Below are 14,982 nucleotides of genomic sequence, written 5' to 3'. Positions count from 1 at the left end.
ATTTCTGAAGAGCAACAGACAAATTGCAATATTCTCAAATTAATGAAATAATAAATCGAGCATTTTCTACATGTCAGATACTACTATAAGCGCATAAGGTATGACCTCATTTTAAAAACCCCCCAAACCTGCCCTAGCTGGTTTGGCTCAGTGGATAGAGTGTTGGCCTGCAGACTGAAGGGTCCTGGGTTCGACTCCAGTCAAGGGCACATGCCCAGGTTGCGGGCTCAGTCCCCAGTTGGGGGCATGCAGGAGGCAGCCGATCAATGATTCTCTTTCATCATTGCTATTTCTTTCTCTCCCTCTCCCATCCTCTCTGAAATCAATAAAAATATATTTAAAAATAAAATAAAAATCCCCAAACCCTAAGAGATAGTAGTTATTGATCCCATATTAAAGATGAGGAAACGAAAGCACAGTTAAGTAAGAGGTTAAATAATTGGTCCTGATTTTTCACTTCCAATAATATCAGATGAGGTAATTCGGACAAACCCACCACTGAGGACAATTTAAAAAGCTAAGGAACAATTTTAAAATCTTAAAAGCATGCTGTAAGTAACAAAATAGTAAGATCTGCCAAGCCAAGATCAAGAAGTTGCAAATTCCAGGCATTCAAAGCGACTTTTGCTGGGGAGAAATCTGTCTATTTCGAAGACACTGCCAAAGGCTGAGTGCTCTTGGCAGCCTCAACAAGGGAAGGGGCAGAAGTTGGAGGCAACGGCCCACAAAAGGTAGGGACTCGAACAAACAACATGGCACTCTGAACTGGGACACAGTGACTTGCTGTTGGGGAAAGGTGCACCAGAGGTAAACTAGCCCTTAGATGGCCTGCAGCCTAGCTACGAGTCATCGGGGTGACAGAAACCCCCAGACCTACAATTGGCTTCAGGTACTAGAACTGCCAGAATGCTCAGGCTCCTAATGTTTGAAATTCAGCAACAGACTTTTAAGTCACAAGGACAATTAGACAATATTTTTAATTGAGTACCAAAACCACAACACATCAAATTTTATAAGATGAAGCTAAATCAGTGTTTAGAGAGAAATTTATAGTTCTAAATGTATGCATTAGAAAATTGATAATCAATTACTACTCAAAAAACTAGAAAAAGAATAAATTAAACAAGAAAATATAAGGGAATAATAAAAGCAGGAATCTCTGAAACAGAAAACAGTCTTATAATAAAGAATATTTATATAATTAAAAGTTGGCTTTATAAAGACTAGTAAATTAATAACCCCCTATCAAAACTACTCAAGGAAAAAATATTGATTACCATTATCAAAAAGGAAATGAGGAACATTACTACTGATGCTACAGAAAGAATATATTAAGAACTTCATACCAATAAATTTGACATTTTAGATGGAATGCAAAAATTATTTTTAGAGTACAACTTGACAAAACCAAAACAAGAAAAAAATAAAAATTATAAATATCCCTCATACAAAAATCCTAAACTGAATATTATCAAATTTTACCTGGCATAGATATTAAAAATACATATAAAAAAAAGAGCATGTAACAGTATTCCTGGAAGAGGTATGTGTGAAGACTTGGAGGTTCAGGAAATAGCATGATATCTTTGGGAAGTGCAAGTGATTCAGAGGATCAATGAGTAATGTCTAAAGACAAGACTACACGGAGTAATCGATATGACATGGTATGAAAATCATCCTATGCCTAACACAAAAGTCCTTCAGAGCAAGAAAGCAGCTCCACAGAAGGCACTACACAATACACTGAAAGGCAAATATGAACAACCCCTGCTGGCTGAGTCAAAACATTAGAGTAAATGCAAACAATAGATACACCAATAGCCTGGGAGAAAAATGTGGGGAGTGAGATTCTTTGAAGAATTGGGGCGTTCAGAAGCTACTCCGTGCATGAGCCTGGGAATTTGGGCAGACCCTGTGCTCAGAAAAGACATGAGCAGACTCTACACTTTGGCCTCTGGCTAATTTTTACACTCAGAACGAGAAGGAAGTGAGGCGAGGGCAGAGTCATAAGCAACCTGGCGAAGCACTGAAGGAGTGCCACCACGGAGTCAATCTACAAAGCCTGGGAGAACTCCTTATTTTTTCTTGGCTCAAGCATTCAAGGAAATTTATTAAAATACCACCTGACCACAAGCTAAAGGAACAGAGACTTTAGAGATCACACACAACAAAGAATACGGTCAGTTTAGAAAAGTCCCTAAACAAGTACACAGTGATGACACACATAAACAATAAAAAGGAACCCTCAGGAGGGGGAAGAATCTGATTTCTAGTGTTATCGTCCTATATAATAAAGAGCTAATATGCTAATTAGACAAACAGCAGAACGACCATCCGGACGAACTTCCAGACGAAGCCGGGGCTGCAAGGCCGGCCCAGGCTGCGAGGGGCTGCAAAGGCCGAGCCCCTTGCACGATTTCCGTGCATCAGGCCTCTAGTATTATAATAATGAAATGTCCAGTCTCCAACAAAATAAAATTACAAAGCATGCAAAGAAACAAGAAAGGATGCTCCATTCAGAGAAGTTAACCGAAACTGTCCCTGAGGAAACGCAGACATTGGACTTGCTAGACAGACTAATTCAACTGTTTTCAATAGGCTAAAGGAAACCAGCAAAATGATATCTCAACAAATAAAGAATATCAATAAAGATTTAGAAATGTTCTTATCACAACCTCAAAGTCAATATTACTTCCATTCTCTCAAAAAGCAAGGTAACACACAGGAGACTCTTGTATAAAAGTTTCCTCTGGATCTAAGCCTTAGCATAGATCCCTAAGGAGACTCCATTAGGAAATCCTTCTCCCGCCTGGCGGGCATGACTCAGTGGTTGAGCCCTGACCTAAAAACCAGGAGGTAGTAGTTTCATTCCTGGTTAGGCACATGCCCGGGTTGCAACCTCCCCAGTAGGAGGTTGTGCAGAAGGCAGCCACTTAATGATTCTCTCTCATCACTAATATTTCTTTCTTTCTCTCTCTCTCTCTCTCTCTCTCTCTCTCTCTCTCTCTCTCTCTCCCTCCCTCCCTCCCTCCCTCCCTCCCTCTCCCTTTCTTTCTGAAATCAACAAAATAGTTTTTTTAAAGAAAGAAATCCTACTCCTTAAGTTTCTAACTTACAGTGACAACAAACCTTAAAAGCAAAATAGTGCTCATTTAAATTATAAAAAGTTCCAAATTCTGGCTGAACCTAAAGATACAAATTATCAGTCATAAATTAAGACTGTGTGTAATAGAGCCTCGGGAACTTAATATTTTTTAAATGTCTAATTTGTTCCACAACCCTACACAGCTACTTCTATTTCAGCTTCTGTGATGCAAGAATATCACTATGGCATATTCAAAAAGCACCTTAATACACAGTTATGAAATATATAGCTCTTTTTATCTGGAAATTTAAGTACAGGCAGCCCTGCTTTGCAAATACCACCTGTAATATAATCCATTTTCCTCGTAGGGAATACACCTCCCAAACTGTATAGGAGGAAATTGCCTCTTCTCTCTACACCCAAAGTCTCCTCTATTTCTCTACCACCGTACCTTCTCAAATGGACCCAGTCCTGTTCGATGCTTCTCAACCCTTTACTCTTAGTTTAAAACATATCTTCCAGATGTAGTACATATACAGAGGTATACAATGGAATACTACTCAGTCATAAGAAAGGATGAAATAGCACCATTTGCAACAACATGGATGGACCTTGAGAACGTTATGCTAAGTGAAATAAGTCTAACAGAAAAAGCTAAGAACCATATGATTTCACTCATATCTATAATAATAAAAGCGTAATATGCAAATTGACAGAATGGCCGAACAGCAGAACAACAGTCTGGATGACCTTCCAGATGACCTTCTGGATGACCTTCCGGACGAAGCAGGGGCTGCGAGGGCCGAGGCTGCGAAGGCCTAGCCTTGCAAGAATTTCGTGCATTGGACCTCAAGTGTGGGATATGAAACTGAAACTTATAAACACAAACAGCAGTGGTTGCCAAAGGGAAAGTGGGGGGAGGGGGTCCTAATATAAGGTGACAGGAGAAGATTTGACTTCGGGTGGGCATATGGGCAATATGTAGATCTTGTAACATAGAAACCCACACATGAAACCTTTATGTTCATGTTGACCAATATGACCCCAATCAATTTAATAAATACAATTTTAAAATAAATAAAATATATCTTCCCTCCTCCAAAGAAACATATACACTAGAAGCTACCTCTATAACTCATCTCCCTCCTACAGGAGGTGATGTGAAGAAAGTGTTATGCTTCCCCACCTAGGCTACACCACAGGATGAGCATGTGAAACTACCCACTCTGTCCCATCCTCTCCAACTTCAGGGCAACAAGTATACAGACTCAAAAGAGAACTCTACTCACCACAGCCCCCCAATTCCTTCTCCACCTTCATCCCCCATCCCTAACCTAAAGAGCCTACCTTTGCTTCCACTTACTACAAAGAGGTTTCCCCTTGGCCTTTCCCTCTCCTGGAAACATGGTGGAGAGGGGGGGGGGGGTCTGATACAAACCAAGAATGAAAAGAATGGAAAACTCTTTCTCACTGCCCAGAGATAGGGGTAAGAGGGGAAAGCCCCTGCCACTTCCACAATCAGAACCATTCTCCCTTCGTGGCGTCCTGATCTCTTCTTCAACATCAGCATCCTTCACCTCCATGCCACCTGAACCGAGCACTCCCACGGCGGGCACACTTCGGGCATCTTCACAATCGGGAACCGCTCCTCTTCTCCAATTCAGAAGTCTTACACTCCAACATGACAAACACCTGGTTTTCAGCCTTTCCTTACCTTCTTACTCCTAACGCCCTCACATTCCAAGGTGTAAAGGTCTCCAGAAATGAGGTAGCATAGAGTTCAGCTACCTAAAATGTAAAATAGGCTCCTACATAACAACTATTTCTAATGTTGCTTCTACAATGCATTATAATTTTCAAACCACTAACTTATTCTTTTTTTAATCTTATAGCACTCCTGTCCTCAAACTGAGAACCATACTGGCATGTGATTCTAGATCAGGACTGCATAAACGACTGGCCTACTGCCTCTTTGTGTAAGTGAAGATTTACTGGAACACCCATTTGTTTACATGTGTCTTAGATTGCTAACATGCTATAAGAACAGAGCCGAGTAGTAGCAACAGAGACCATCTGGCCTGCAAAGCCTAAAATATCTACTATCTGGCCCTTCACAGAAAAAGTTTGCCAGTCCCTGTCTAGATGCCTGCCACATGCCCAGATGCCTTGCCAATGTCTCATCTAGCTGTAACTGCCCAGTCTAGAATCCCTGCTCAAACAAGAATGCTGGGTTCTTTGTATCATAGGAGTGGCCGCTGCTATATGCAGGAAAACCAGCACAAACATTAAGCAGAACTAAATTAGATCAATGGAAGTGCTGTTCTCTATCCTGACTATGAATACAAAATTTGATTAAGACATTATAAAAAATAAGAAAACTCAATAGTTTTATTATTACAAAGTCTCTGAAACAGTAAATCCTGTTTATCAGTGACTATGGTTTTCGTGCTGGCATAACCACTCAACAAGGAATAGTCAGATCCACTCAGGGTTGCCGTTGTACACCAGCCTCACATGGAGGTCTGTTTTAAAACAGTGTTCTTTTTTTAAAAAATATATTTTTTATTGATCTCAGAGAAGAAGGGAGAGGGAGAGAGAGATAGAAACATCAATGATGAGGGAGAATCTATTGATTGGCTGCCTCCTGCACACCCCAAACTGGGGATCCAGCCCACAACCCGGGCATGTGCCCTGATAGGGAACTGAACTGTGACTTCTTGGTCCATAAGTCAATGCTCAACCACTGAGCCACTCTGGTCAGACTAAAACCATGCTCTTAATTAAAATATTATTTAATAGTTTATTGATTTCTCTTTAAACAAAATGGATAAAGAAGATCTCTGGATTGTATCATTGGTATTAACTTCTCCCTGTCTGCACACTGAGCTGGCATTTGTTCATTTCCTTCACAGTATATTCTGCATCCCCTCTCCCAATTCTGCAATCTCTGTCCACCTGGTCCCATTTTTTTAATTGTACATACACAGTGACCATTATTTAGTTTGCATTCCTATAATACAGTGATTCTTACCATGTTGGGATATGAGATCACTTTTGAGAATCTCTTAAAAGCTATACCCTCCTGCCTACAAAAATTCACATAAATAATAATTCATATACAAATCTGAGGATTCACCAACTACTCACAGCCCATCCAGGAACCTGACATTAAAAACAACTGTTAGCCTGGCCGGCATGGCTCAGTGGGTGAGTGTCAACCTGTGAACTAGGAGGTCACAGTTCAATTCCCGTTCAAGGCACACGCCTGGGTTGCAGGTTGGATCCCCAGTAGGGGGCATGCAGGAGGCAGCCGATCAATGATTCTCTCATCACTGATGTTTCTCTCTCTCCCTCTCCCTTCCTCACTCTCTAAAAAAGAAAAAAAAAATTTTTTTAGCCCTAGCCAGTTTTGCCCAGTGGATAGAGCTTCAGCCTGCAGACTGAGGGGTCCTGGCTTCAATTCCAGTCAAGGGCACATGCCAGGTTGCGGGATGATTCTCTCTCTCATCATTGATGTTTCTGTCTCTCTATCCCTCTCCCTTCCTCTCTAAAATCAATAAAAATACATTTTAAAATATTTTAAAATATATATTTTTTTAAATACAAATGAAGCTTGGGATTAAACTTAATACACCAAAACATGGACAGTGTTAAATTTTCTATTTTTATGAGACAGAGGGAACCTATTTGAAATTTTCTAATTTACACCGTGCTTTTATTTTCTAAATGCTTATGTTTTACCTAAAAAATGATAGGTATCTCCCCTTCCCTGCTGTAGAAGAAGGTGAAGTCCCTTCAACCATTCCTGCTTGCACTAAGGGAATATCAGCAAAAAGGAAGCACCCTGACCCTCATCACTGGGGGTGCAGCAGCTACAGACTAGGGGGTGGACCATTCATGCCCTGCACTAAGCAAATGACAGCATACTCAGCTCCCTTTATCCTCCTAACTAGAGAATGGAGGAAACACCTCAAATTAAATACCTAAGCTTTTCAACTTTAGAAACTAGATTAAGAAAAGCACATCAAAACCAAAGGAAGCAGCAATCAATGAAACTGAAAACTTCAACAACAAAAAATAGCAGGAATCAATGAAACCAAACACATAGTCTTTGAAAAAAATCAATAACATTAATAAATGTCCTGCCAGACTAAGCAAGAAAGAAGAAAACATAAACTATCAATATCAGAAATGGAAGAAGAAATATCACTAAAGACCCCACAGACTTTGTAAGAATAATAAGGAAATATTATGGGAAATTTTATGCCCATAAGTTTGAAAACTTAGATAAAAAGAAATTCTCTGTAAGACACAATCTCCCAAAACTCACTAAAAAAAAAAAAGATAAAATGAATATCCATACACCTATTACATAGTTGCAATCCTTCCCACAAAGAAAATGCCATGCTATAAATATTAAATAAACTGAACTTGTAGTTATATATATTTTAAAAATTAAATTTATATTAAGCAAATTGAATTTAAAGTTAAAGAAAATTCTAGGCCTTGAGGGCTTCACTGGTGAATTTTACCAAACACGTAATGAAGAGATAATGCCAATTCTATATAAACTCTTCCAGAAAACTGAACAGGAAGGGACCAGCTCATTCTACAAGGCCAGCATTACCCTGACTCTAAACTGGACAAAGATATTTCCTTCATGAACATATATTTCTAATATCTGGGATTCATCTCAGGAATTAAGGTTGGTATAACATTCAAAAATTAAGTAATATAATACATCATAATAAGACGCTTAAAAAAGAAAAAAGATATAATATTAACAGATGCAAAAAGTTTAACAAATTCAATATCCATCCTATATAATAAAAGGCTAACATGCAAACGATCTACGGCAGAACGACTGGTCACTATGACATGCACTGACCACCAAGGGGCAGATGCTCAATGCAGGAGCTGCCCACTGGTGGTCAGTGCACTCCCACAAGGGGAACGCCGCTCAGCCAGAAGCCCTAAGCCAAGCTCACAGCTGGCGAATGCAGCGGCAGTAGTAGGAGCCTCTCCCACCTCCTCGACAGCGCTAAGGATCCGTCGGGGGATGTCCGACTGACAGCACAGGCCCACTCCCACAGGGAGACTGCGAGAGGGACAGGCCAGGCTGAGGGCGCAGGCCAGGCTGAGGGACACCCCCCCCCCTCAGTGCACGAATGTCGTGCACCGGGCCTCTAGTCTCTAATAAAACTTCCAGCAAATTAGGAAGAGAAGGGAACTTCCTCAATGTGGCAAAAGGATTTATAAAAAACTTACAGATAACTGACTTTTTATGGTTAGAGAGTAAATATTTTCCCCTTATATCAGAAATAACACACAGTTGACCACTCTCACCAGCTGTATACATCATTGTAATGGAGGTTCCAGACAGTGAAATAAGGCAAGAAAAATGAAAGGCACCCAGATTACAAAGAAAGGCTTAAGGGTCTCTTAATTTACAGACAACATAATTATCTATCTCAAAATCATAAGGTATCTACAAAAATCTACAATGAGTTCAACAAGACTGAAGGATGCAATATTAATATACAAAAATCAGTTGTATTTCCATATAACAGCAACAAACAGGCATTGAAACTAAAAAAAAATGTATATCATTTACAACAGCATCAAAATATATGAAATACTTAGGAGAAAATCTGACAAAAAAAGTTGTAAGACCTGTTCACTGAACATTTTAAAATACTGCTGAAATTAAAGAAGACCTAAAACTTGGATATACCATGTTCATGTGCCAGAAAACTCAATATTGATAAGGTGTCAACTATCCCTCACAAACTGATCCATGGACTCAACACAATCCCAAATGAAATCCCAGCAATGTTTTTCTAGAAATTAACAAGCTGACTTTGAAATTCATATGAGAATGCAAAGGAATTAAGTAGCCAAAATAACTGAAAAAGAATTCAAGACTTATAAAGCTACAATAACCACCAAGATATTGTCTTTCTTTTTTTAATCCTCACCTGAGGATATTTTTCCATTGATTTTTAGAGAAAGTGGAAGAGAGAGGGAAAGACAGAGAGAAATATCAATGTGAGAGAAACACATCGATTGATTGCCTCCTGCATGTGCCCTGACCAGGGCACAGACTGGGGGAAGCCTGCAACTGAGGTACGTGCCCTTGACTAGAATCAAATCCAGGACCCTCTTGCACAGTCTAATGCTCTCTCCACTGAGCCAAACCAACTAGGGCAAGATTTTACTGTCCTGACATACAAATAGACAAAGAGATAAATGGAACAGAGGAGTCCAGAAATCGACACACAAATATACTAGTATGAAGAACTGATTTCAACAAAGGTACAAAGCCACTTTAGCAAAGAAAGAATAGTCTTTTCAACAAATGGTCCTGAAACAATTTAATATCTATTTGCAGAAACAATGAATTGAGATCCATACCTCTCACCATATGCAGAAATTGACTCAAAATGGACTATAAATCTAAATGTAAAATCTAAAACTACAAAAGTTCTATAAAAAGAAAATATTTGCTTCAGGCAAAGCTTTCTTAGCTCTAACACCAAAAGCACAATCCATAAAAAATGATAAGCTGGAATTCGGCAAATTCAAAACTTCTTTTCTTTGAAAACACTGTTAGAAGAATGAAAAGACAAGCCCCAGACTAGGAAAAAATATTTCCCAACAACATGTCTGATAAGAAAGTATCCAGAATAGATAAAGAACTCGTAAAAAGAAAAAATGCAAAAAATGTGCAAAAGATTTAGACAGATACCTCAGCAAAGATCTACAGGTGGCAGGTAAGCACATGACAAGATGCTCAACATAGTCACTAGGGAAGTGAAATTAAAACCACAATGCGATACCATGACATACTTATTGGAACCAGAGAAATTTAAAAGACTGACCATACCTAGTGCTGGTGAGGATGTGAATTAACCAGAACATTCATACATTGCTGGTGGAAATGTAAATGAGACAATTACCTTTGAAAATAGTTTGTCAGTTTGTTAAGAAGTTAAACATGTATCCACCATATGATCCAACCATTCCACTCAGGTATTTACCCAAGAGAAATGAAAGCATATGTCCATACAAAGACTTCTACTATGAGCAGCTTTCTACAGAATAGCCCAAAATTGGAAAGATCCATCACCGGGTGAATAATAAACAAATTGTGGTGTATCCATACATTGGATACTACTCAAGAATTAAAAGGAATAAACTTATGATACACCTTTAATGAGTCTCAAAATACGTTGTGTGAAAGAAGCCAGACAAAAGGGAATACATAATGCATGATTCCACTTGTATAAAATCCTAGAAAATGCCAACAAATCTAGTATAGTGACAGAAAGCGGCTTAGTAGTTGCCTGGGGATGGTGAGAAACAGCAGGAAAGAAAGGATTTTGGGTGTAATGGGCATTTTTATAATCTTGATAGTGGTGACAGTTTCAGAGGCACATGTCAAAACTTTTTAAATTATACAGTTTATTGCATGTCAATTATACCTCAAATAGCTCTTATAAATAATTTAAAGGAAAAAATTACAATTGCAATTAAATAATTCATTTGAACGTACTAAAGAGGAAAAATAGTGCTATAAAGGTACATAACACGGGGTAACATAGCTTGAGGAGTCAGAAAAGCCTCCTATAGATACTAGTATAAGCTAAGATTGCAGGATGTTTAGTAATCAGCCACAAAAAAAAGACCAGATAGGAAAGGAGGTTCAGAAAGAACCTCCTTACAAGGACCTTAAAAGACCACTGCAGAAAAAAAGGAAGGCTGAGTCTAATCTACTACAGCAGCCAAACCAAGCTACAAGTAACTTACTTTATCAATTTAGGATCACAATTTAAATTATTTTAAAATTTCTACTGCGTGGCCCAGGCTGGTGTGGCTCAGTTGGTTGGGCACCATCCCATGCACAGTAAGGTTGCTGGTTCAATTCCTTGATCAGGGCACATGCCCAGGTTTCAAGCTGTTTTGCTCTCACATCAAAGTTTCTTTCTCTCTCTCTCTCTCCATTGCTCTCTCTCTAAAACTTATTTTTAAAAATTCTACTATATGCTTTTTAATAATCAAAAATGCATGAATATAAATTACATATTATAATTTAGAAATAAAGGAGACCTAGGAACAGAAAATATTCTATTTAATTTTATAGTTACTGATAGTTTCTATACCATTAATAAAAAGGATTCCAAGGTACATGTCTGTATATAAGTAGCTTAACAAAAACATTTATACTTTTAACCCTACTTCTTTTTGCTTATAATAGCAACCTCATTCCTAGTATTAAATCTTTGTTTTGTTGTCTCTAGAAATAAATACTTTCATTATAAATGTGTGAAACTCAGTATCCATATTTGACTAACCTATGAGATTAAAAAAGTATCTATATACATTGAACATGCAATAAGATTTAATAGATGACTTTAAGAAAATGCTCACTAAATGTTTTAATTAAGTTACACTTGCAAATTATTCTCAATATAATGAGATATTTTCCAATCTCAGAGCATTAATTTAGGTTATTCTGTTTGCCTAAGAGAAATCAGAAGTCATAGGTCACTAAGTCACATTAGCAAGAAAATGTGTAAGTTGGAACACAGAATATAAATCTATATAAATATAAACCTCAACTACTCTACAAAAATAATTCTAAACAACCAGCTTCTAAAAGAGAATGCTGTTTATTCCAATGGATTTTATAGCAAAATCTTTTCTAGCCTAATATACTAAGCTACTCAAGTAAATACAATTTGAATTGGCATATATCATATCCTTGATTATTGTATTTCAAATTGACATCATCCTTTCTGATTCTCAGTCCTAAATCTTCCAGGTTTGCTGAAGCTGCAGATCAATGTTCATTTTGTTTTACCTATGTGAGGAATGGCTTATAATTCTGAGTGTTTTATTCTTTTCAAGTGGAAACAGACAGAAGACTGGAATCAATGCTAAGGGAACTGAAGTACCACTTTTGATATCACATTTGCTTCTGCATTTCTCCCCCAACCATCAATCTTCCATTCTAAAGAAGCATTTGAAGAACACTTTATTCCTTCGTCAAATCCCTACAGGAGGGGGGAAAAAGCTTAAGTTACCATGGAACCAGCCAATTAATTTTGACACCTGCTTACCAAGATTGATCATTTCTGATGTCTGTTTGTTTGGGTTGCTATCCTCCAGTTTAGTAAAAGATTTTCAAGATAATTAATGAAGTGAGAATTCCCAGTTAAAGTCTTTCCCACTGTGTTATTACTTCGAGCCACCATCCTCAAATAAACCTTTCTTAGCTTCACATGTACTTTACCAGGAAGAATTCTTTTCTTCTAACTTGAGTCTTCTCCTTAATATTAAATACCACATTTTGTCTACCCCTAACAGTACACACAGCCAAACACAGTTATATGAGTTAGCGTTACTCTAATTAATAGCTTGTATTCCACAGAGAAATGAAATGTATTCTCCTTATCGATAGAATAGTTTCCAAGGAAATGAAGAACATTCAATGATTCGTTCAGGGTTTATGGTTGACTGTATCTGTATTGAAAAAGCTATTCCTCTTTTACTCACTAATGGGTTGTGCTTATGGACACCATCTCTCTGTTATTTAAGCTAGCTTTAACTTCATCTGTGATCTTTCCTACTGTGACAGCATCTGCTGGTGGGACAACATCTGCTGGTGAGGCTACAGGCTGCTGATCTAGCTGATTCATGAGTCCAATACTATAAACTGTAGACAGGAGCTTCCCAGGACAGTAGCAATTTTATCCTTAGACAGATGGAGGGAGTCCGCCCACACAAAGGCCAATATCCCTGAATTACACAGGAATCAGGCAATCTTCCTATTTATGTACAAAAAGATGTAAAAAAAAAAATGGATATGTCTTTTTTCATTGTTGGCTCCCAGTTCCTAAGTTCAAAATCTCTCCTGTTAGGTAAAGAGACTGGCTACTATAGTCAGAGCAAAAGTTTAAGGACACTTAAGTAAAAAAGGCTAATGAACAAGCACACTTCAATATGATACCTTTCCTCATCTTGAAACTCTTTTTTAAACTTTATATTATCATCTCTCCCAAGTTTTAAAAAAAGTGTATTTTTTTTATTGTATTGTATTTTTATTGATTTCAGAGAGGAAGGAAGAAGGAGAGAGAGAAACATCAGTGATGAAAGAGAATCACTGATAGGCTGCCTCCTGCAAGCCCCACACTGGGGATCAAACCCGCAACCCGGGCATGTGTCCTGACTGGTAATCGAACACTCAACCACTGAGCCACACTGGTCAGACAAAGAAGTGTATTTTTTTTTAAGTATCTATAATAATAAAAGTGTAATAGTATAATATGCAAATCGACAGAACAGCCAAACAGCAAAATGACAGCCTGGACAACCATGCTATGACGTGTCAGGCCAGCCTCGATGTGATTGGTCGGGAAGGGGAGAGAGGGGGGGCTCCACGATCGCCCCAAAGTGGGCAGGCTGTGGTGGGTGGGCGGGGTCTCCCTCTGCAGGGCTATCGATTGCGGGGCTCCCAGACTACGAGAGGGCACTGGGCTGAGGGACCTCCTCCCCCTCCCCCCCCCCCAGCCCCCAGTGCACAAATTTCATATACCAGGCCTCTAGTAGTACTAATTTGTGAAATTGGGAAACATTTCAACCTATTGCTACACATGAATTTCATAAAATTTCATTTTGAGATTTTACTTCCAAAAGCCTGTCATAAATTAAACAGTAGGATCTACCTAAAATTAAAAAGCACTATTTTAAAAAAAAAATACATTTTTACATTGAGTTTTAGGGGCATTGTTTTAATTTGCAAGTGAAAAAAATAAGTAAGAAAAATATACTGGGTTTAGAACTCCCAGGAAATTTTCCTATAATACATTAACAAGGTGAACCATATTCTTACCTTTGTCTTAGAGGCTAAGAGACATTTCACTTAGATTTTGCTATCATCCTATTAGTATTCTACATAATGTAATTTCAGAGCCACAAACCAGGCAGAAAACTTCATGTTAAATATCTGGAAGGCTAAGAAGATGACTTAATGACTTAACTGCAATGACTTAACAGCTACCCTACTGGCCTCAACTATCTTATTTCCTGCTCCCCCACATTCACCCATTAATGCAGTAAATATCATCCGATAGGGAGAACGCATCTTTATTGTTTTAATGCAAATTCCTAGGGCCTTGAGTTTCAGAAAAACCAAAGCCACCTGACCAGTGTGGCTCAGTGGTTGAGCATGAACTATGAACCAGGAGGTCACAGTTCGATTCCCGTCAGGGCATATGCCCAAATGTGGGCTCCATCTCAATTAGGGGGCGTGCAGGAGGCAGCCAATCAATGATTCTCTCTCATCACTGATGTTTCTCTCTCTCTCTCTCTCTCTCTCTCTCTCTCTCTCTCTTTCCCTCTCTTCCTCTCCCTCTCCATTCCTTTCTGAAATCAATAAATATATTTGGGGGGGGGGGCAGGGGGGGAGAAAGAAAAACCAAATGCTCCCATACAACAGCTGACAGTGCAATAACCAGTTAGGAAACCCCACTATCACCACCACATTAACAAGTCCGGGTATGTCATTCTCCTATCTAACCAAAAATCACTCTCTCATTTCTCAATGTAAGACTGTCCTAGCAAATTCAACACAGTGTATTGGCTAACAGTAAACATTCTAGAGTCAAGCTGGCTGATATGCAATCACGAATCGGCCCTTCTCCCGTGTCATCCGGGGGAAATTAATTACACTCGTTGCCTTGGTTTCTCTCTGTAAGTCCATTACATTTCTAGTAACTCGCTGAGTTGCTGGTGAGGAACAAATGAGATCATCCACGCTGGGCGCTGAGAACGGGTTTGGTATCTAGTGAGCCCATCATCAACTCGACTTAGAGTCATTATTATTACTCAATAAA

The 14,982-nt window shown here is 38.7% G+C and overlaps 1 protein-coding gene across 1 annotated transcript in view; it reads right to left on the bottom strand.

Annotated features, from left to right (window-relative positions):
- Positions 1–14,982, bottom strand: part of ATRNL1 (attractin like 1) — a 474,447-nt gene that overhangs the window by 421,603 nt on the left and 37,862 nt on the right. Inside the window, exon 5 of the mRNA XM_023753345.1 lies at positions 4,800–4,873. Coding sequence (XP_023609113.1) covers positions 4,800–4,873 — 74 coding nt within the window. The remainder of the gene's footprint in view (positions 1–4,799; positions 4,874–14,982) is intronic.

The sequence above is a fragment of the Myotis lucifugus genome, unplaced genomic scaffold (genome assembly GCF_000147115.1).
Source record: "Myotis lucifugus unplaced genomic scaffold, Myoluc2.0 scaffold_44, whole genome shotgun sequence".
Lineage (NCBI taxonomy): Eukaryota > Metazoa > Chordata > Mammalia > Chiroptera > Vespertilionidae > Myotis > Myotis lucifugus.
Note: the sequence above shows the minus strand (reverse complement) of the source record. Positions and strands in the feature narration are given on the sequence as shown.